Below are 24,169 nucleotides of genomic sequence, written 5' to 3' on the forward strand. Positions count from 1 at the left end.
GATCGCCCCGATGTGGGGTCTTCGATCGCCCCGATGCGGGGTCTTCAATCGCCCCGACGCGGGGTCTTCCACAGCCCTGACACGGAGCATCGATCGCCCCGACGCGGGGTCTTCGATCGCCCCGACGTGGGGTCTTCGATCGCCCCGACGTGGGGTCTTCCACCACCCTGACACGGAGCATCGATCGCCCCGGCGCGGGGTCTTCGATCGCCCTGATGCGGGGTCTTCGATCGCTCCGACGCGGAGCATCGATCGCCCCGACACGGAGCATCGATCACCCCAATGCAGAACATTGATCGCCCTGACGTGGGTTCTTCGATCTCCCTGACGTGGGGTCTTCGATCTCCCTGACGTGGGGTCTTCGATCTCCCTGACGTGGGGTCTTCGATCTCCCTGACGTGGGGTCTTCGATCGCCCCGACGCGGGGTCTTCGATCGCCCCAACGCGGGAGCATCGATCGCCCCGACGCGGGGTCTTCAATCGCCCCGACATGGGGTCTTCGATCGCCCCAACGCGGAGCATCGATTGCCCCGACGCGGGGTCTTCGGTCGCCCTGATGCGGGGTCTTAGATCGCCCTGATGCGGGGTCTTCCACCGCCGGCTGCGGGAGCTTCAATCTCCAGACTGCGGATGGTTCGATTGCCCCGACCGTGGGAGAATGAAAGAGGAAGAAGTAGTTTGGAATTTATTGCCTTCGGTCCCAGTGAGGATGTTTATGGTGACTTTTATGTTGTTGTGTCTCTTGTTGCTTTTTTTTGGTTATTCGAATTTCACTGTACCTTAAATGGTACATGTGACAATAAACTAACCTTGAAAGCTTGAATTGGCCTCCACCGCCGTCTGCGGCAAAGAATTCCACAGATTCACCACCACCTTCCTAAAAGAACGTCCTTTAATTCTGAGACTATGACCTCTCCCACTAGTGGAAATATCCTCTCCACATCCACACTCTCGAAGCCTTTCACTATTCGGTAAGTTTCATTGAGGTCCCGCCTCATTCTTCTAAACTCCAGCGAGAAAAGGCCCAGTGCCGTCAAACGCTCATCGTATGTAAACCCACTCATTGCTGTAAACCTCCTCTGATCCCATCCAGAGCCTGCACATGCTTCATCAGATATGGGGCTCAAAATTGCTCACAATATTCCAAATGTGGCCTGACCACTGCCTTGTAGAACCTCAGCATTACATCCGTTTCGTTTTATGTATATTGGTCGCTGGAGTTTTACTGCAATTACTTTCTCTTCCAGATCGGGTAACTGACGGGATATCTAGGATTGGACAATGATCGGGAAAGCGTGCTTCCTCCTCTCCCTTCTCCAAGGTACCATCAGCAGCAACTCGGAAGTGTTTACAGGCAGGGAAGCTTTTACTGGTTGGCTGCCAGTGACTAGCGGAGTTCCGCAGGGGTCGGTGCTGGGGCTGCTACGATCGTTTCACTGAACTCCTTCGCTCAGTCTGCCTGGACCAACCTGATCTCCCGGTTGCCAAACACTTTAATTACCCTTCCCATTCCCACACTGACCTTTCTGTCCTAGTTCTCCTCCACTGTCAGAGTGGGGCTAAATGCAAATTGGAGGAACAGCATCTCATATTTCGCTTGGGCAGCTTACACCCCAGTGGTATGAATATTGATTTCTCTCACTTCAAGTAACCCCGGCATTCCCTCTCTCTCCATCCCTCCCCCACACAGGTCGCACCAGATTCCCGTTCTCACCCAACAAACAGCTAACAATGGCTTGTTTTTTGCCATCATTACTTTTTTGCATATCTTTCAATCATTGTTCTGTGTCTCTCTACATCATCGTCTATATCTCTCGTTTCCCTTTCCCGTGACATTCAGTCTGAAGAAGGGTCTTGAATCGAAACATCACCCATTCCTTCTCTCCAGAGATGCTGCCTGTCCTGCTGAGTTTCTCCCTATTTTTGTGTCAAACTTCAGTTCAAACCAGCAACTGCAGTTCCTTCCTGCACACCACTGCTCTTCACGTTATATATTAATGATTGGGACGAGGGGATTGAAGGCTTTGTGGTCAGGTTTGTGGATGATACGGAAATAGTTGGAGGGGCAGGTTGTGTAGAGAAAGCAGGGACTCTGCAGAAGGACTTGGACAGGTTCGGAGAGTGGGAAGGGATGTGGCAGATGGAATATAGTGCAACAAATGAGGGAGCGACGGACTGTTTTTTTTAATCAACAATAATTTATTTAATTACGATCACACTGCTAGAATACTGACTAATAACATGTTATCTTCAAAATTTCAATTATCAAGGGGCAATAGACAGGGGTGTGCATTATCACCCCTGCTATTTTCCCTTGTGATAGAGCCTTTAGCAGAAAATATAAGAAGCCATCCGAATATTCGGGGATATAATATCAAAGATTCAAATAATAAAATTTCACTATACGCAGACGACGTATTAATATACATTACAAATTCGCAAATTAGTATACCAAATATACTAAATTTGGCTCCTTTTCAGGATATAGAATAAATTGGAACAAAAGTGAAATTATGACGCTAAAACCGCAAGAGTCGACACACCTGTTAAAATTTCCCTTTAAAATTGCAACAGAAAAATTGGGTATCCAAATGACTAGAAAATATAAATCACTATTTAATGCAAACTTCATGCCTTTATTAACTAAATTGAACGCGTTGTTTAAATTCTGGAAAACACTGCCGATGTCCTTATTAGGCAGAATAAATGCCTATTTCAATCAATACCAACATACTTAACAAAAAATGTCTTAAAAAAATGAGACTCCATTATTACAAACTTCATATGGGACTACAGATCACACATAGAAACATAGACATAGAAACATAGAAAATAGGTGCAGGAGTAGGCCATTCGGCCCTTCGAGTCTGCACCGCCATTCAATATGATCATGGCTGATCATCCAACTCAGTATCCTGTACCTGCCTTCTCTCCACACCCCCTGATCCCTTTAGCCACAAGGGCCACATCTAACTCCCTCTTAAATATAGCCAATGAACTGGCCTCAACTACCCTCTGTGGCAGAGAGTTCCAGAGATTCACCACTCTCTGTGTGAAAAAAGTTCTTCTCATCTCGGTTTTAAAGGATTTTCCCCTTATCCTTAAGCTGTGACCCCTTGTCCTGGACTTCCCCAACATCGGGAACAATCTTCCTGCAACTAGCCTGTCCAACCCCTTAAGAATTTTGTAAGTTCCTATAAGATCCCCCCTTAATCTTCTAAATTCTAGTGAATATAAGCCGAGTCTATCCAGTCTTTCTTCATATGAAAGTCCTGACATCCCAGGAATCAGTCTGATGAACCTTCTCTGTACTCCCTCTATGGCGAGAATGTCTTTCCTCAGATTAGGAGACCAAAACTGTACGCAATACTCCAGGTGTGGTCTCACCAGGGCCCTGTACAACTGCAGTAGAACCTGCCTCCTCCTATACTCAAATCATTTTGCTATGAATGCTAACATACCATTCGCTTTCTTCACTGCCTGCTGCACCTGCATGCCCACTTTCAATGACTGGTGTACCATGACACCCAGGTCTCGTTGCATCTCCCCTTTTCCTAATCGGTCACTGCAAAGATGCAAGCAACTGTTCAGGCAAAGCCCTCTTCCGCCTGGCACCGTGACTCGCGGATGGCCAGCTTGGCCAGGCCTAGGAGCAACCCAGCCAGGCCATCTTCGGCCCTGCCAACTCCCTAGATCCCATCACCAGTCCTTCGGTCGCTGACAGCAGAGTCACTCCTCCCCCTATGGGCCCGAGGTGGAGTGGCGGTGCTTCTTGCCCTCCGGACCCTGGCTACTAGGGACACTCTACTGGTCCCTGGGAGTGACGCACTGTGGAAGGGGGGGTGAGGAGGGAGTGATGCGCTGTGGGAGGGAGTGATGCACTGTGGGAGGCAAAGATCTTATAGCAGAGCAAGATGGGTTACTCTCACGCAAACGTGTAGTACGCTCATGGGCGGATTCATGGGTGATTATAGGACTCATTTTAGCAACCAGCCTCCGCCATCTTGCTCCGCCATCTTGCTTCCGGTGTTGTGTGTGTTATATGATTATATACATTTATATCACATTCATGTATGTGTGTTTATAAACATTTTATTCTTTTACAAGAATTAACAGAATTATGAACTGACAGAATTATGAATCTAACCCTATATCACACACACAAACTGTTGACCCGCAACATTGATTACACTGCGAGTCGGGTCGGGTCAGGTGGGCTCAGGTTACTAAAATGGGCGGGGAAAAATGCCCAGGATCCCCTCCGTAGCTACTACACGTCAGCCCATTGTATTTAGCAGGAGTGGCCTATCTTGCTCTGCTATAGGATCTTTGGTGGGAGGGGCGGTGAGGAGGGAGTGACACACACTGTGGGAGGGGGTGACACACACTGTGGGAGGGGGTGAGGTGGGAGTGACACACTGTGGGGGGGGGGGGTGAGGAGGGAGTGACACACTGTGGGAGGGGGGATGAGGAGTGAGGCTCTACCACTACACCACCACGCCGCTCTTCTCCGCTCTGTACACACCAGGCCCACAGCGCAGGATAAAATGTGTGGAGAGTGAGTCCAGTGAACTGACAGGGTGTTCACTGCTAAAGATTGTTCCTTCTCTCCTCAGCCGTGGTGTCGGGACAGTGGAGTGCGGACAATCCCGGAGCTGTGACAGCGCAGAATGGTTTGTGTGCACGGATTCCGTGTCACTACAAATACCCGTCGTATCTGAACAATGAACCACGGACTGGAAGCTGGTATAACAGTGATACACAGTCTGTAGCCTTCCACTCCAGGAATCCCAGTGTAATATCAAGAAAGTTTCAGCGTCGGACCCGGCTGTCAGGAGTCCTGAGACACAACGACTGTTCCCTGGTTATAGACAACGTCATTCAGCAAGATACGGGTTCTTATTTTTTCAGAGTTGATTTTGGAAATAGAAATGGTTACAACTACCACCCTGTAACACAGCTCCGTGTTACTGGTAAGTGTTCTGTATAATTCACTCATTCGCTCAACAGTTTCTTCCCAGCTGTTATCGGGCAACTGAATCATCCTACCACAACCAGAGAGCAGTGCTGGACTGCCATCAACCTCACTGGTGACCCTCGGACTATCCTTGATCGGACTTTGGACTGTACACGTTCCCCATTCACCAAGAGTGGAACTCGCTATCACACACACGCGTGCGAGGCTTCGGAGGCTCAATCGAGCGCTAAATACAGCTCAACTGCCTGTCTCAACGGGTTAACTGCAGTCCTGTCTGGACTGACGGGACACCAGCGCTGCTTCTTCACGCTGGCCATATGTCCCACAAGTCCAGGAAGGGCTATAGGCTCACCTGGCGGGACAGGCAGAGGTGAGCTGGTTTAGCGCTGTTTCTCTGTGCTGGCTGTGGGCCTGGGGGCACCGCGCCCGTCTGACGACCTCTCTGGCCACTTGGGGGGGGGGGGGGGGTACACGCGAGGGGACAGGACAGCGCCGGAGACCCGGCCGGGATCAATCCTGCCTGCTGCACCTACATGCCTACTTTCAATGACTGGTGTACCATGACACCCAGGTCTCGCTGCATCTCCCCTTTTCCTAGTCGGCCACAATTTAGATAATAGTCGGCAAAAACAGGAAAGCAGACTATTATCTAAATGGTGGCCGACTAGGAAAAGGGGAGATGCAACGAGACCTGGGTGTCATGGTACATCAGTCATTGAAAGTATGCATGCAGGTGCAGCAGGCAATGAAGAAAGCGAATGGTATGTTAGCTTTCATAGCAAAAGGATTTGAGTATAGGAGCAGGGAGGTTCTACTGCAGTTGTACATGGTCTTGGTGAGACCACACCTGGAGTATTGCGTACAGTTTTGGTCTCCAAATCTGAGGAAGGACATTATTGCCATAGAGGGAGTGCAGAGAAGGTTCACCAGACTGATTCCTGGGATGTCAGGACTGTCTTATGAAGGAAGACTGGATAGACTTGGTTTATACTCTCTAGAATTTAGGAGATTGAGAGGGGATCTTATAGAAACTTATAAAATTCTTAAGGGGTTGGACAGGCTAGATGCAGGAAGATTGCTCCCGATGTTGGGGAAGTCCAGGACAAGGGGTCACAGCTAAAGGATAAGGGGGAAATCCTTTAAAACCGAGATGAGAAGAACTTTTTTCACACAGAGAGTGGTGAATCTCTGGAACTCTCTGCCACAGAGGGTAGCCGAGGCCAGTTCATTGGCTATATTTAAGAGGGAGTTAGATGTGGCCCTTGTGGCTAAGGGGATCAGAGGGTATGGAGAGAAGGCAGGTACGGGATACTGAGTTGGGATGATCAGCCATGATCATATTGAATGGCGGTGCAGGCTCGAAGGGCCGAATGGCCTCTACTCCTGCACTTAATTTCTATGTTTCTATGTTTTGTGCTAGCCAGTCAGCGGAAAGACAATACATGATCGGGATGAAGCGCAGGTCTGTGCCACATCTCCCTCCTCCAATCACCGCACTCTATCCTCAGGCACACCCCCCCACTCCTCCCTCCTCCAATCATCGTGCTGATTTATCATGTCCCGCCCCCATTGCCTGCTGACCGATGTCTCTCTCGTCCAATCAGCGCCCTCGATCTTCAGTCCCACCCCCCACTGTCTCGCAGAAAGCGGAGTTTTCACCGAGTTTTAAAATCCAGATTACAAAAACTTGGGGGGGATGTCCCCCACCTCTCAAAACATGGAGGGGACGTGTCCCCTCTTCCCCCCCCCCCCCCGGGGTTTTCCGCCCCTGCCATTCACACACACACATACCACAGTATCAGGATCCTTCTAGTTCATTTCTGGATCATCGTGACACTTCCAGTTTTTGCCCTGTTATTACCAGCTTTTCATTGCCCATATATGCTCCTAATATCGACTCCATCTACACTTCACTCAGCCTGAACTAAACTAAACAATGACTGTCTTATCCTTACTGCCCTTAGGGGAGAATTCTGTCCCCATCTTCCCGATCACAGGTCATCATGACATTCCTGATCCCCAACCTTTGCAACCTCCCCTGACAATTGTACCTCCTTGTTCAGGGATCATCCTTGTTTAGTTTATTTTATTGTCCCGTGTACCGAGGTACAGTGAAAAGCTTTTGTTGCGTGCTAACCAGTCAGCGGAAAGACAATACATGATTACAATTGAGCTGTCCACAGTGTACAGATACAGGATAAAGGAATAACGTTTAGTGCAAGATAAAGCCAGCAGTCTGATCAAGGATAGTCTGAAGGTCACCAATGAGATAGAGAGTAGTTCAGGGCTGCTCTCTGGTTGTGGTAGGATGGTTCAGTTACCTGATAACAGCTCTGGGAAGAAACTGCCCCTGAATCTGGAGGTGTGCTTTTCACACTTCTGTACCTTTTGCCCGATGGGAGAGGGTAGAAGAGGGAGTGGCCGGGGTGAGATTCATCCTTCATAACCTGGTGATCAAGTTCAAGTTCAAGTGAGTTTATTGTCATGCGTCCCTGATAGGACAATGAAATTCGTGCCTTGCTTCAGCACACAGAACATAGTAGGCATTTACTACAAAACAGATCAATGTGTCCTTATACCATAATATAAATATATGCACACATGAATAAATAAAATGACAAAGTGCAAATAACAGATAATTGGTTATTTTACTTCGGAATCACGTGAGTGACTACGTGAAGAACCCCGTACAGCCTCACTTGCGTCATTATGTCGGGCGTATTGGTGCAGGCGACCGGTTGAAGCAGCAGGAGCTCCTCCAGTGCGGTAAGTTTCAACTTCAGGTAAGTTTGTATTTCTCACCTGTTTTGTTCCTTGCAGGAACCTCTTGTTCCAGAGGTTTCCTGCCGGAGGATTCGCGACGACCGACCAGGGAACCAGATGTGGGGAAACCCGGTTCTCGCCGCGGGAGCGGATAGCTGGAGAATGTCGGGTTTCGTGAAGTCGGTCGCTGACGGGGTGGTCAGTGATTTGCAGGCGCTCTGGGTGTCGGGAGGGTTTCCTTAAGAAGCTGGGGTTCCCGGGGAGGGGACCTCCAGTAGACCGGGTGTCAGGAGGGCTTTCCCTCCGATATGAATATTAATGCTGGGGTTCCCGGGGAGGGGACCTCCAGTAGACCGGGTGGCGGGAGCGTTTTCCCTCCGATATAAATATAGATGCCGGGAGGATTTCCCCCGATATACATATAGGGTGATTTCACTAAAGGTCACTGGAGCGTAGTTCCGCACACACGTGACCGCAAAATTTAACTGGAGTACATGCGTCACTTCCGGTACATGTTAGTGAATGGGAAAACACGCACTTTCACACCCGTTAAAAACATCGAAAACGGTCAGTTTTTGAGCTGCAATTTACTGTGCCAGTCGGGGTGACCGTGAGGCACAGCTACCTACATTTACAGTCCAAAAAAAAGATAGAAACTAAGGTAAATTCAAGAGGGAGCTGAAGGGGCAACAACAGCGGGTGGTTAGCGGACATTCGCCGTGGAGATTTAAAGATCGAAAATATCGGGAATTATCGCGTTTGCTCGCTGCATTTCATCAAAAGTAAGGCATTATTGACGTTTTATCTTTATTCATTTGTTATATGAAAAGTTTTAAAAGTGAAAAATCCGTCAGTAAAATTGCAAAATCGCCCATGGTTCTCAGGTGGGTTTTAACATGCAAAATGAAAAAGCTTCTTAAGCGCCATTTACCATTTAAATGATCGTAAACTATCAATGCGTTTTGAAATAAATTTTACTGATTGTGCAGGCTTTAAACAAGAAACATTGAGAAATATATTTTGGCAAATAATAAAATGTCCTAATTTTGTCCAAATAACAGCTAACAATTATCCCATTCCTTAGCTTGCATCTGAGTAAGGTTTATTTCAAAACTCATTGATAGTTTACGATTATTTAAATGGTAAATGGAGCTTCAGAAGCGTTTTCATTTTGCATGAAGGGCATGTGACAGAGGTACGATTCATGGCAGCAAGGTTGCCATCCCAACACAATGCAGTGAACACCACTATCAGGGAACGTTAGAGCCACCCGCCGAATCTTCTATTCAGGTAAGACCTATTCCACAGGCAAAACCTGAAGGACGAAGCATAAACTGTTGGACCAATTAGGCCAACGACGAGCAAGGCTTCATAGTTTTGAGGACAATGCACCCCACGGCTTCATCGGCAGTAAACGGTTCACTGAAGCTGGTGGCAACATGAAAGCTGACCAGAGTTACTTTACAACTAAGTGACCACGAACAAGTTAGTAAGATTTACAATTGGTTGTACAATACTCAAATGATTGAGACATTGTCATCTACTCAGAGGCATTTTAACCAGGTAAAACTGGACATTACTAGTATTCCAAGAAGGTTGGAATTTGGCCAGAAGTGTGTTGAGCCAGGTTCAGTATTTTAGCCAGGTTTGCCTTCGAGACAGGCTCGGAGATATGGGGAATTGTCTTTCAAGGCAAGGTCAGAATTATGGCAAGAGTTGTCTTGGGACATGTGAGAATTATCGGTAACCACCCTGTGTCACTGGATTTTGGACTTTCTGACAGAGAGACCGCAGTCAGTCCGTGTTGGCAAGAACACTTCAGGCTCGATCACGCTGAGCACCGGCTCCCCTCAAGGCTGTGTGCTCAGCCCGCTGTTGTTCACATTGCTCACACATGACTGTGCTGCCAGATTCAGGGACAATAAGATCATAAAATTCGCGGATGACACAACAGTGGTGGGACTCATCAGCGGAGGCGACGAATCAATGTACAGGGAGGAGGTAAAACAACTAGTGGACTGGTGCGGCGAAAATAATCTAGAACTAAATGTCGACAAAACGAAGGAGATGGTTGTCGACTTCAGGAGGGCGCAGCCAAAGCATACACCCCTCAATATCAGTGGCACCACAGTGGAGAGAGTGGAGAGCATAAAGTTTCTTGGTGTGCAAATTACAGACAGCCTCACCTGGTCCAGGAACACCACTGGGACCGTCAAACGGGCCCATCAGCGACTGCACTTCCTGAGGAAACTAAAACAGGCCTCACTCCCCACCAACATCCTCAGGACTTTCTACAGGGGCACGGTGGAGTCTGTACTCACGTACTGCATAAATACGTGGTACTCCACCTGCAACTGCTCGGACAGGAAGGCTCTGCAGAGGGTAGTGAGGGGAGCAGAGAGGATCATTGGCGTCTCCCTACCCTCGGTACAAGAACTGTTCCAGAGCCGCTGTCTGAAAAAAGCTCAGAGAATTGCTAAGGACAAACTGCACCCCCTCCACACACACCTGGATCTCCTGCCATCAGGCAAGAGATATCGAAGCATCAAAGCCCGGACTACAAGTCTGCTAAACAGCTTCCTACCACAGGCTGTGAGGCTGCTAAACAGTCACTCTGTACTCACAGTCACCTGATTCTGCGGCTTGGCACTGGACACTTTAATAACTGGCACTGGCCACTTTAATAACTGGCACTGGCCACTCAAATCAGCTGCCCCGGACATTTTTATGATTGGTTTATTGTATTTTAAAGTTGTGTTTTACCTGCTTTTAACTATTTATACTGTTCCATCAGGGACTGGATTGTTTTTAGTGTTATTATGTGTGAAATGTTTTAAATTTCACGTGCGATGCTCCGCTATTCCCTGGGAAACGTCTTTTCATTTTGCACTGTACAACTGTTGCTTGCAAGATGACAATAAAGGTTGATTGATTAATTGATTGATTGAGAGTTGCCGTTCAGGGCAGACACGAAATGATGGCAGGCGTGGCCTGTTCATTATGAAAGAAGGGTGATCAAACTGATTTCATAGGGTGTTTCCATGTACAATGATCATCAGAGATGTTTGAAGGAATTGCTATGATGAGGCAATTTAACAGTATGATGACAATAAATAATTCAAAGGACTACTCGGAGTTCAAAAACACCTGTGATGTATTGTCTGGATAATATTTTGACGCTCTATTTGGCTAAAATCCACTGTTTCAGTCTCAAGCTACTTGAGAAATTGTTCTCCTCTATCCAGTTAAATTAAGTTGTTATCAAATGGATAGTTGGCCTGTGACTCCGCCCTGGGCAACAGATTGGAATCAATAGAAACCTGGAACAGCCTTGTTGTTATAAAGCAGCTTTCTTTTCGTTAGACTAATTGGCAATGTAATAGATGTGATGCAGCTGTGCAAGTGGGGGAACTGACAGTATGCTTAATGGCAAACTATAAAGGGCCATGAAGGTCATTGATAACACACCTTTGCTATTACCAACTGAAGCTACTAAAGTCACTATGCTGGACAAACAGTATTCAGCATTGCTCCAGTAGTTGATCAATAAATATGTCATTATATTGCAAAATGATGCTAATGGCCTAAGTTGGGAAATTGCGAATGTCATCTCTAGTTGGAGGTGGAGGAGATTTGCATGAGTTATTAACTCTTCAGTTATTGGTATCAACTATCTATAGACCCTACGTGCATTTTATGGGTTAAAGAGTGATTGAGCGAATATGCATAGCTGCATGCTCAACTTCATGTTGATAGACTATGATGATGGCATATGATAAGCACGGGGGTGCAATCAAGTAATCCTGTAAACGGTACATAATCTCATTTGCCACTGGAGTATCATTAAGTACAGGTCAATGACAACACAGAATGGGTGTTGGACCACAGTATTTATTAAATTCTAATTCAATGCAACACCGAATATAGATATATTGTTTTCATGCTAATTCACAGGTTGCAAAAATATGTGGCATAACAGTGGCGAACGATACATTCTAGCTACAAGCATGAGGAATGGTATTTTATGTCTTCCTCCATATTTGCTTTATGAGTCGGATCTTGAAATAGAGTCATCAAGAGCCCGCTTTAGGTTCCAGCTGTGGGATTGGCCTATGTAGTTTGATTCCCAATTTGTCGGGAATAATAATATTAATGCAACCTTATATGGTTATTTTAAACGTAACTTGCTGGTTCAGCCTGTGGCTCGGGAAATCAGCCGTTGCATGATAAAATCAATTTATGTTCTACAGATTCAACAGATGTTTAAATCTATGTCATGATTGTATGCATTATGAATGTTTTCCCTCATTTGTCAATGGGGCAGTTGTGGTTGTGTAGACTTGTTTCTCACGGCATGAAATCACAGAGCTTTGAAATCTTCACGTAGTCACTCACGTGACTCCGAAGTAAAATAGCAAGATTAAACGAGAACTTACCAGTTTGATCTTTATTTTATGAGGAGTTACGATGAGGGACTACGTGCCCTCCGTTCCCAGCCCTCATAAAGGTCATCTGGTAGTTCTAGTCTTCTTTCATCTTACTATTATACTTCAGTCACTATTATCTATGATTTCACACTGCTGCTTTGAAGATTGACGCACGTGCGGCTGTACGGGGTTCTTCACGTAGTCCCTCATCATAACTTCTCATAAAATAAAGATCAAACTTCAAACTGGTAAGTTCTCGTTTAATCTTACTATTAATAATCAAAGTTTTGTCCGAGCCAGGTTTAATAACCTGATGGCTGTGGAGAAGTAGCCTTGTTGCTGTCTAACTTATTCCTGAACCTGGTCGTTGCAGTCTTCAGGCTCCTGTACCTTCTACCTGAAGGTAGCAGGGTGATGAGTGTGGGGCCAGGATGGTGTGGGCCTTTGATGATACTGCCAGCCTTTTTGAGGCAGCGACTGCGATAAATCCCCTCGATGGAAGGAAGGTCAGAGCCGATGATGGACTGGACAGTGTTTACTACTTTTTGTAGTCTTTTCCTCTCCAGGGCGCTCAAGTTGCCGAACCAAGCCACGATGCAACTGGTCAGCATGCTCTCTACTGTGCACCTGTAGAAGTTAGACAGAGCCCTCCTTGACAAACCGACCCTCCTTAGTCTTCTATGTGTGTGTTCTATGTTTGTTTTCACACTTCTGTACCTTTTGCCCGGTGGGAGAGGGGGGAAGAGGGAGTGACTGGGGGTGAGACTGGTCCTTGATAATCTGGAGGTGTGTGTTTTCACACTTCTGTACCTTGTAAAAACATCCTTCCTCGTGTGGGACTGGGATTACCATGTGAACTGATGTATCCTGTTATATTTAACTAACAGTATCTGTTTCTGTGTGTGTTAGATTTCACAGATAAACCCACGATATTCCCTGCTGAAATGGTGGCAGGTCAGCCTGTGAACGTGACCTGCTCCTTCAACACCACATGTGATGGAACAGCCCCCACCTTAACCTGGGTCACCCCCGCTGATGAACCACCGTCAGCCTCACGCAGCGTAACTCAGTGGGGAGACACTCTGACATATACTTCTGTTCTGTCCCTGACCCCAGCACTCAAACATCACGGGCAAAACCTCACCTGCAGAGTCACATACCCAACTGTCTCATCCGAGCAGATCCTCACAATGGCTGTTCAATGTAAGTACGGAGATCGTTTATTGTGCAGGAACAGCAATAATCCATTAGCACTGCTGGTACATAAGGTCATAGGCGATATGAGCAGAATTAGGCCATCAAGTCCACTCCGCCATTCAATCATGGCTGATCTATTTCTCCCTCCTAACCCCTTTCTCCTGCCTTCTCCCCATAACCTCTGACATCCGTACTAATCAAATCAACACCAAAATGCTGGAGTAACTCAGCGGGACAGGCAGCATCTCTGGAGAGAAGGAATGGGGCAAATTAGGGCATTATTCTTTGGATCGCAGAAGGTTAAGGGGGGACTTGATAGAGGTCTTTAAAATGATGAGAGGGATAGACAGAGTTGATGTGGATAAGCTTTTCCCACTGAGAGTAGGGAAGATTCAAACAAGGGGACATGACTTGAGAATTAAGGGACAGAAGTTTAGGGGTAACATGAGGGGGAACTTCTTTACTCAGAGAGTGGTGGCTGTGTGGAATGAGCTTCCAGTGAAGGTGGTGGAGGCAGGTTCGTTTTTATCATTTAAAAATAAATTGGATAGTTATATGGACGGGAATGGAATGGAGGGTTATGGTCTGAACGCAGGTGTATGGGACTAGGGGAGAATACGTGTTCGGCACGGACTAGAAGGGTCGAGATGGCCTGTTTCCGTGCTGTAATTGTTATATGGTTATATGAATGGGTGATGTTTCGGGTCGAGACCCTTCTTCAGAGTGAAAGTCACGGGAAAAAGAAACGAGAGATATAGACGATGATGTAGAGAGATGCAGGACCTACCTGATTTCACGGTTGCTAAACACTTTAATTCTCCTTCCCATTCCCACACTGACCTTTATGTCCTGGGCCTCCTCCACTGTCAGAGTGAGGCTAAACGCAAATTGGAGGATCAGCATCTCATATTTCGCTTGGGCAGCTTACACCCCAGATGTATGAATATTGATTTTTCTAACTTCAGGTAGCCCCGGCATTCCCTCTCTCTATTTCCTCCCCCGCCCAAGTCGCACCAGCTTCTCGTTCTCACCCAACAAACAGCTAACAATGGCCTGTTTCCTTTATCATGGTTACTTTGTTGCATATCATTCATTCATTGTTCTTTATCTCTCTACACCATTGTCTATATCTCTCATTTCCCTAAACATAGACTAATGTGTGAACGCGTGTTCGATAGTCGGCGCGGACTGGGTGGGCTGAAGGGCCTATTTCCGCACTGTATCTCTAAAGCCTGAAGACTATAGCCTTTTACAATCCAAGGATCATGGAAGTGCCACAAAACTGATTGCTGAATTTTATGTTTGTAGACGCCCCCCAGAATCTATCAATCACTTCCCCCGATGACGTGAACAGTTCCTGGGTCAGTGTAAAGGAAGGAACCTCTGCAGTGATCCTCTGCTCCGTCCAGAGTTTCCCAGCATCTAACCTGACGTGGAGACATCTCGGTGTCACGCTGAACACAACACGTTCCAACAACGAGCTGTGGATGGAGTTCCCTCAGCTTACACGGCAGGATACTGGGGTCTATCAGTGTGTGGCGGAGAATGAACACGGGACAGCAGAGAGGGATGTGACCCTCACTGTAGAATGTGAGTAGACACACACTGGCATGTCTCTAAAGGCAGATGGATTATGGGCCCATGAAAAATGCTGGAATTCACCGCGCACACACTCACTCACACACAACACTCACTCACTCACACCTGCACACAGACTCCCTCTCTCACACACACACATACACATTCTCTCTGCCCCACACATGAACACCATCACTCACACACGCTCTCTAAAACATATACACCCTCTCACTCTCTCTTACACACTCGCCCTCTCTGTCACACTCACTCAAACACACACTCACTCAAACACACACACACACGCACTCACACGCACTCACTCAAACACACACACTCAAACACACACACACACTCAAACACACACACACTCACTCAAACACACACACTCACTCAAACACACACACACTCACTCACACCACACACACACACACTCACTCAAACACACACACACACTCAAACACACACTCACTCAAACACACACACACACTCAAACACACACACACTCACTCAAACACACACACACACTCAAACACACACACACTCACTCAAACACACACACACACACGCTCTCTATCACACACACTCACTCACACACACACACTCACTCAAACACACACACTCACTCACTCAAACACACACTCACTCACACACACATTCTCTCACAAACAATCACGCACACACACACACACACGCACGCTCTCTCTCTATCACACGCACTCACTCAAACACACACACTCACTCAACCACACACATTCTCTCTCACACGCACCCACACACGCTCTCTATCACACTCACTCACTCACTCATACACTCACACACACACATCCTCAAGATCTCAGAGAAAACCCACGCAGGTCACGGGGAGAACGTGCAAACTCCGTACAGACAGGCACCGGTGGTCAAGATCGAACACGTGTCTCTGGTGCTGCGAGGCAACAGCTCTACCCACCGTGCCGCCCACATCTACAATCTTTTGTGTTCCCTACCTGTATGTAGCCTGTCTGACCTCTGCCTGACATTGTTGGTTTATATTGGTGTCTCTACCCAGAAATACTCAATGCCTCCCTCTATGTATCGTCACTCCTCACGTTCCTTAAAACACAAAGTGCTGGAGCAACTCAGTGGGTCAGGCAACATCTTTGGAGTCATTGAGTCTTACAACGGTTTGCCGAACTTGCCCACACTAGCCAACAACCCCCAACTACACCAGTCCCACCTCCCCTACTTCGGCCCATATCCATCCAAACAAGTCCTATCCATGTTACCTGTCCAACTGTTTTTTAAACGTTGCAATGGTCCCAGCCCCAACTACCTCCTCCGGCAGCTCGTTCCATACACCCACCACCCTCTGCATGAAAAAAAGTTACCCCTCAGGATCCATTAAATCTTCTCCCCTCATCTTAAATCTAAGTATAGAATCCTAGCGTCCTTAACCTCTTCCTATAGACTGAAGAAGGGTCTCGACATGAAACGTCACCCATTCCTTATCTCCAGAGATGCTGCCTGTCCCGCTGAGTTACTCCAGCTTTTTGTGTCTACGTGATTACAATAGTTCCATCCACTGTGTACACACACAAGATAAGGGAATAATGTTTAGTGCAAGAAATTCAATCATGGCTTTCTGCCTCCTAATCCTAATTGCCTGTATAACTCGTTATCACCTACCCCAGAGCCAACAATGGACCATTGTGGGCTCGACGTTTTACATGATCATCGTTGCTTTTGCATATCTTTCATTCATTTATGCCATCTATATCTCGCTTCCCTCTCCCCGACTCTGTCTGAAGAAGAGTCTCGACCCAAAACACCACCTATTACTTTTCTTCAGAGACGCTGACTGACCCGCTGAGTTACTCCAGCACATTGTACCCATCAACGTTCTCCAGAGATGCTACTTGACCCGCTGAGTTACTACAGCACTTTGTACCTGTCCACGTTCTCCACAGAGATGCTGCCTGACCAGCTGAGTTACGCCAGCACTTTGTACCTGTCTGCGTTCTCCAGAGATGCTGCCTGACCTGCTGAGTTACTCCAGCACTTTGTACCTGTCCATGTTCTCCACAGAGACGCTGCCTGACCCGCTGAGTTACTCCAGCACTTTGTACCTGTCCACGTTCTCCACAGAGATGCTGCCTGACCCGCTGAGTTACTCCAGCACTTTGTGTCTATCATGGATGTTTATATAGTATCTTGTTTCAATGAGAAGGAGATATAGAATCACCTTTTGTCTTCAAACAGGCGGTTCATGTTTACAAGATCACAAGATATTGGAATAGGATTAGGCCATTCGGCCCATCGATTCCACTCCGTAATTCAATCATGGCTTTCTGCCTCCTAATCCCGTTTTCCTGCCTTCTCCCCATAACCCATATCCCTTGATTCCGTTGGCCCTTAGAGCTAAATCTAACTCTCTCTTGAAAACATCCAGTGAATTGGCCTCCACTGCCTTCTGTGGCAGAGATTTCCACAAATTCACAACTCTCTGTGTGAAAAGGACTTTCCTCAACTCAGTCCTAAATGGACTACCCCTTATTCTTAAAATATGGCCCCTGGTTCTGGACTGCCCCAACATCGGGGACATTTTTACTGCATCTAGCCTGTCCAATCCCGTAAGAATTTTATATCTATATAATTAAAAGTCTCATCTTGATTTGATTATATTGATTTTAGAAAAAAAAGGCTACCATATATCGCTATGATTTTTGGCCATCTTACTCACAGTCCTCCTCTGCTGAGCAGGCCCCGAGGATTATTCCCATCGATGAAAAATAAAAATGTTATGAGTGTTTAAAAAACCTTGAGATCCCCTCGCCTGTCAATCACCATGATTCCGGTGGGGGTGGGGGGCCAGGTCTATAAAACCCTGAATGCCTGGACGTGACTCAGTCACTCTGCAAGATCGCGAGGGAGAAGCCACGATTCACATTCTAAGCTGTGAATCAACTGAACTGTGAGTCTGCAATGTACTTGCAATAAATGATTTGTTAGCCCTTAATGACAATGCCATGAGTTGTTTGGCCTGCTGCCCTGCCTGTGCTTGAAACTGCAATGCTTTATTAAGTCCGACTGTGTTTGGAAGGAATAAATGCTTTATTAGGTCTGACTGTTTAGATCAAAAGTCCCGCTCATTTCGTAACTTCCGCTTAGTGGACAGGTCGTGCTGATTGCGTAATTTCTGGTGAGTGCAGAGGTCGTGCAGATTGCGTAATTTCCGGTAAGTGCAGAGGTCACGCTGATTGCGGAAGTGCCGCTGACTGCGGAAGCCCCAAAGTGGAGAGGCCGCGCTCAGCCGTGAGTATTCATGAACATTTGCTGCCATATACAGGTATATGGTGTGTGAGTCAGTGAGTGTGTGTGTGTATGTGTTTGTGAGTGTATGTGTGTGTGTGTATATGTGTTTGTGAGTGGGTGTGTGTGTTTGTGAGTGTGTGTGTGTGTTTGCGAGTGTATGTGTATGTGTGTGTGAGTATGTGTTTGTGAGTGTGTGTGTGCGTTTGCGAGTGTATGCGTTTGTGAGTGTGTGTGTGTGTGTTTGCGAGTGTGTGTGTGTGAGTGTATGAGTGTGTGTGTGTGTGTGTGAGAGTGTGTGTATATGTGAGTGGGAGTGTGTGAGTGAGTGTGTGTGTGGTCTCAGTGACTGAGCTGGCAGCCCAAGAATCCATTCGGCCCACAATGTCCATTCTAACCCTCTGGAAACCAGTCCCTTCGGCCCACACCATGCTAGCGCTCTAGACCCCCCCCCCCCCCTCCCACTGGCCAGTAATATTGGAATTGGTGGAGAGGTGGAATATTGTGTTGGGGGACCAGCCCTCCCGTGTGAAGCTGGGACCCAACGGTTACCACATAGTCTGGTGTTTCTATAAGATATCTTCTCATCCTTCTAAATTCCTATGAATACAAGCACAGTCGCTCCATTCTTTCATCATATGACCGTCCCTCCATCCCGGGAATTAACCTGGTGAACCTACACTGAACTACCTCAATAGCAAGAATGTCCTTCCTCAAATTAGGAGACCAAAACTGCACACAATACTCCAGGTGCGGTCTCACCAGGGCCCTGTACAACTGTTATAGGACCACCTTGCTCCTTTCTCAAATCCTCTCGCTATGAAGACCAACATGCCATTTGCTTTCTTCACTGCTTTCTGTCATCCGGTCACCCCTCTGTCTGATGTCCTGGTATTAACTTCCTCAAAGAACTCCAGCAGATTTGTCAGGCAAGATCTTCCCTTCACAAAACCATGCTGACTTCAGGAAATTTTCTCCTGAACATCTAAGTACTGCGTAACCTCTTCCTTTACAATTTACTCTAAAATCTTACCAACCACCGAAGTCAGGCTAACCGGCCTATAGTTTCCGCTCTTCTGTTTCGCTCCCTTCTTGTTCAGCGAGATGATATTCGCAAATTTCCAATCTTCACGAACCCACTCCTAACCCTAGTGATTCTTGAAATATCACAACTAATGCCTCCACAATCTCCGAGGCCACATCCTTCAGAACCCTGTGGTGCAGGCCATCCAGTCCAGGTGACTTATCCACTCTCAGACCTTTCAGTTTTCCTAGCACCTTCTCCTCATAGCCCTATCCCACGGTAAAAGTTCATTCCAAGAGTTCTCCGGAGTTTGCCCTGATTCGAACTCAGAGATTTACGGAAATGGCCACACGTCGGTACTCGGGGCTATCATGGACATTTTTCAACATGTTGAAAAATCTTCACGAGTCTTCCCGTGCGTACCTGCCGTCAGCGAGTCTTCCCGAGTACCTGTCATTAGCGTTACGAGCCGCTAAGAGACGTCCCCGAGCTCCGACGTACCCGCTACGTTCATTCTCCGTGCTTACCACGAGTTTGATTTTTTTCAAACTCGGCAGAGCTCTTGGAATGAACTCGTACTGTGGGACAGGGCTAGTAATCACCACTCCACTAACTTCCACCCCCTGTCTCTCTAGGATTGCAGGCACACTGCTGGTGTCCTCCACGGGGAGGACTGATGCAAAAAAGTTATTCAATCCTTCTTCCATTTCTTGATTTATCCTGCGTCATTTCCCAACATCCACTCTTGTCTCCTTTTTTACTCTTTATATATCTGTAGAAACTCTTGCTATCCACTTTTACATTATTGGCCAGCTTACATTCGTACTGAAGATAGACTCAAAAAAGCCGGAGTAACTCAGTGGGACAGGCAGCATCTCTGGGGAGAAGGAATGGGTGCTATTTCGGATCGAGGCCCTTCTTCAGACTAGTTAGGGATAAGGTAAATGAGAGATAAAGACGATGATGTAGAGAGATAAAAAACAATGAATGTAAGGTCGGAGAGCAGGAGGCATCACAGAGGGGGAGCAGTGTGAGAGGATGTGGCAGAACTGCAATGTTGTGAAATATTGCAGCAGGACCTTGATCGATTGGTCAGATGAGCTGAGGAATGGTTGGTGGAGTTTAATACAGAGAAGTGTGAGATGTTGAATTTTGGGACGTCTAACAAGAGCAGGCCCAACACAGTTAATGGTAGGCCTCTGGGGAGTGTTGTAGGGCAGAGGGATCTGGGAGTACAGGTGCAAGGTTCCTTCAAGGTCGAGTCGCAGGTGGTCATAAAGGTTTAGGCACACTGGCCTTCATCAGTCAGAGTATTGAGTATAGAAGTTGGGTGGTCATGTTGCAGTTGTATAAGACTTTGGTGAGACCGCATTTAGAATATTGTGTTCAATTCTGGGCATCATGTTTGTGGAAGGATATTGTCAAGCTTGAAAGGGTTCAGAGAAGATTTACGAGGATGTTGCCAGGACTAGAGAGTGTGAGCTACAAGGAGAGGTTGAGTAGGCTGGGTCTCTATTTCTTGGAGCGCAGGTGGATGAGGGGAGATCTTATAGAGGTGAAAAGATCAACTGGCTGGAGTTTTTACGGACATTTTCAACCTCTCACTTCTGAGGTCTGAGGTCCCTACCTGCTTTAAAAGGGCATCAATTATACCGGTGCCCAAGAAGAGTAAGGTGACGTGCCTATATGACTATCGACCAGTGGCACTAACACCGGTGGTGATGAAGTGCTTTGAGAGGTTGATCATGGAGCAAATCTACTCCTACCTCGACAAAAACCTGGACCCACTGCAGTTCGCTGACCGCCACAACAGATCAACGGTGGATGCGATCTCGCTGGCCCTCCACTCCACTCTGGACCACTTGGACAACAAAAACTCATATGTCAGGCTGTTATTCATCGATTACAACTCGGCATTTAATGCAATCATCCCCTCCAAGCTGGTTACCAAACTCGCAGAACTGGGTCTCTGCGCATCCCTCTGCAATTGGATCCTCGACTTCCTCATTCACAGACCACAATCTGTTCGTATTGGTGGAAATGTGTCAGACTTGATAACAATCAGCACGGGAGCACCTCAAGGCTGCGTGCTCAGCCCCCTGCTGTACTCACTCTATACCCATGACTGCGTAGCCGGTCATAGTGCGAACTCCATCATCAAGTTCGCTGACGACACCACTGTTGTGGGACGTATCAATGATGGGGATGAGTCAGAGTACAGAAGAGAGATCGACCGACTGACCATATGGTGCCAGCACAATAACCTGGCCCTCAACACCAGCAAAACCAAGGAACTGATTTGTGAACTTTGGAAGGAAGAGGATGGGGGCCCACAGTCCCATTTATATCAATGGTTGAAAGGGTCAACAGCTTCAAATTCCTGGGCGTGCACATCTCTGAAGATCTCTCCTGGTCCGAGAACACTGATGCTATTATTAAGAAAGCACATCAGCGCCTGTACTTCCTGAGATGATTACGGAGAGTCGGCATGTCAAGTCGGCATGTCTCTCTAACTTCTACAGGTGCACAGTAGAGAGCATGCTGACCGGTTGCATCGTGGCTTGGTTCGGAAACTTGAGCGCCCTGGAGCGGAAAAGACTACAAAAGGTGGTAAACACTGCCCAGTCCATCATCGGCTCTGACCTCCCGTCCATCAAGGGGATCTATCACAGTCGCTGCCTCAAAAAGGCTGGCAGCATCATCAAGGACCCACACCATCCTGGCCACACACTCATAACCCCCACTACCTTCAGGTAGAAGGTACAGGAGCCTGAAGACTGCAACAACCAGGTTCAGGAATAGCTACTTCCCCACAGCCATCAGGCTATTAAACTCGGCTCGGACAAACTCTGAACATTAATAGCCCATAACCTGTTTATTTGCACTTTATCAGTTTATTTATTCATGTGTGTATATATTTATATAATGGTATATGGACGCACTGATCTGTTCTGTATTCATGCCTACTATGTTCTGTGTGCTGAAGCAAAGCAAGAATTTCATGGTCCTATCAGGGACACATGACAATAAACTCTCTTGAACTTTTGAACTCTTGAAAATCATGAGGGGAATAGATTGAGTAGATGCACAGAGTTTCTTGCCGAGAGTAGGGGAATCGAGGACCAGAGGACATAGGTTCAAGGTGAAGGGAAAACATTTAATAGGAACCTGAGGGGTGACTTTTTCACACAAAGGGAAGTTGGTGTATGGAATGAGCTGCCAGAGGAGGTAGTTGAGTCAGGGAATTATCCCAAAGTTTAAGAAACAGACAGGTATATGGATACGACAAGTTTGGTGGGATATGGGCCAATGTGGGCAGGTGGGACTAGTGTATCTGGGACATGTTGGCCGGTGTGGGCAAGTTAGGCTGAAGGGCCTGTTTCCACACTATCACCCTATGACTCTAACTCTCGTCAGAAAGAAGATAATTTCTTCAAAGTAGACATATCTTGAGGAGATTTCGCAGTGCAGCAGACACAATGTGTAGGAAGGAACTGCAGGTGCTGGTTTAAACTGAAGATAGTCACAAAAAAGCTGGAGTAACTCAGCGGGACAGGCAGCATCTCTGGAGAGTAGGAATAGGGTGACGTTTTGGGTCGAGACCCTTCTGCAGACTAGTCGCATCCGTACTGCATCTTTTCTCTCCGTATTGTCCTGTTTGACACGTGGAATTCTGCCGTGTGAACTCGCGTTTAAACCTTTGTTTATCTTTAGATGCTCCACAGAATCTCTCAATCACTTTCCCCGACAACGTGAACAGTTCCCGGGTCATTATAAAGGCAGGAAACTCTGCAGCGATCCTCTGCTCCGTCCAGAGTTTCCCAACATCTAACCTGACGTGGAGACATCTCGGTGTCACGCTGAACACAACACGTTCCAGCAACGAGCTGTGGATGGAGTTCACTCAGCTGACACGGCAGGATGCTGGGGTCTATCAGTGTGTGGCGGAGAATGAACACGGGACAGCAGAGAAGGATGTGACCGTCACTGTAGAATGTGAGTAGACACACACTGTCATGTCCCTCGAAACGTCATAAGGTCATATATGATAGGAGCAGAATTAGATGGCCGAATGGCCAAGTCTACTCAACCATTCAATCATGGCTGATCTATCTCTCCCTCCTAACCCCATTCTCCTGCCTTCTCATAGAGCCTTGGAATCATAATGATAGAGGGTGATCCAGCGTGGAAACAGGCCCTTCGGCTCAACTTGCTTTCAACGGCCTACATGTCCCAGCTAGATTAGTCCCACTTGCCCACGTTTGGCCCATATCCCTCCAAACCTGTCCTATCCATGTACCTATCCACGTCTGTTTCTTAAACACTGGGATAGTCCCTACCTCAACTACCTCCTCTGGCAGCTCGTTCCATACACCCACTGCTCTTTGTAGGAAAAAGTCACCCCCACGATTCCTATTAAATCTTTTCCCCTTCACCTTGAGCCTATGTCCTTTGGTCCTCGATTCACCCACTCTGGGCAAGAGATTCTGTGCGTCTACCCGATCTATTCCTCTCATGATATTATACACCTCTATAAGATCAGCCCTCATCCTCCTGCGCTCCAAGGAATAGAGTCCCAGCCTGCTCAACCTCTCTCTATATCTCAGGGCCTCGAGTCCTGGCCACATCCTCATAAATCTTCTCTGTACCCTTTCCTGCTTGACAACACATTTCCTATATTTCCTCTCTCCTCTTCTAAGATGAGGAAGATTAGATAACATTATTGGAAGCATTGTGTGCAGTTCTGGTCACCACATTACAGGAAGGATGTGGTGAGGGTGCAGAATGCAGCCTGGATTAGATAGTATTAGCAATAAGGAGTTTTAAGGAGGGCACACAGTGGTCCAACGGTAGAGTTGCTGCCTCACAGCACCAGAGAACCGGGTTCTGAACATTAACTCTGAACATTAATAG

The 24,169-nt window shown here is 47.2% G+C and overlaps 1 protein-coding gene across 1 annotated transcript; it reads left to right on the forward strand.

Annotated features, from left to right (window-relative positions):
* The first annotated feature begins 1,281 nt into the window (after positions 1 to 1,281).
* LOC116966303 (sialic acid-binding Ig-like lectin 12) lies at positions 1,282 to 23,262 on the forward strand. Its single transcript, XM_033012413.1, has 4 exons — positions 1,282 to 1,321; positions 4,617 to 4,973; positions 13,078 to 13,371; positions 22,970 to 23,262. Exons 1-4 carry the CDS (start codon positions 1,282 to 1,284, stop codon positions 23,257 to 23,259), a joined length of 981 nt encoding a protein of 326 aa, XP_032868304.1. The 3' UTR covers positions 23,260 to 23,262.
* The last annotated feature ends 907 nt before the right edge of the window (positions 23,263 to 24,169 follow it).

The sequence above is a fragment of the Amblyraja radiata genome, chromosome 36, assembly GCF_010909765.2.
Source record: "Amblyraja radiata isolate CabotCenter1 chromosome 36, sAmbRad1.1.pri, whole genome shotgun sequence".
Lineage (NCBI taxonomy): Eukaryota > Metazoa > Chordata > Chondrichthyes > Rajiformes > Rajidae > Amblyraja > Amblyraja radiata.

Coding starts and splice junctions, on each gene's coding strand:
- LOC116966303 (XM_033012413.1), top strand. CDS start 1,282: ATGATCGGGAAAGCGTGCTTCCTCCTCTCCCTTCTCCAAG. Junction 1,322..4,616: donor CCTCCTCTCCCTTCTCCAAG/GTACCATCAGCA, acceptor TTCTCTCCTCAG/CCGTGGTGTCGGGACAGTGG. Junction 13,372..22,969: donor CCTCACAATGGCTGTTCAAT/GTAAGTACGGAG, acceptor GTTTATCTTTAG/ATGCTCCACAGAATCTCTCA.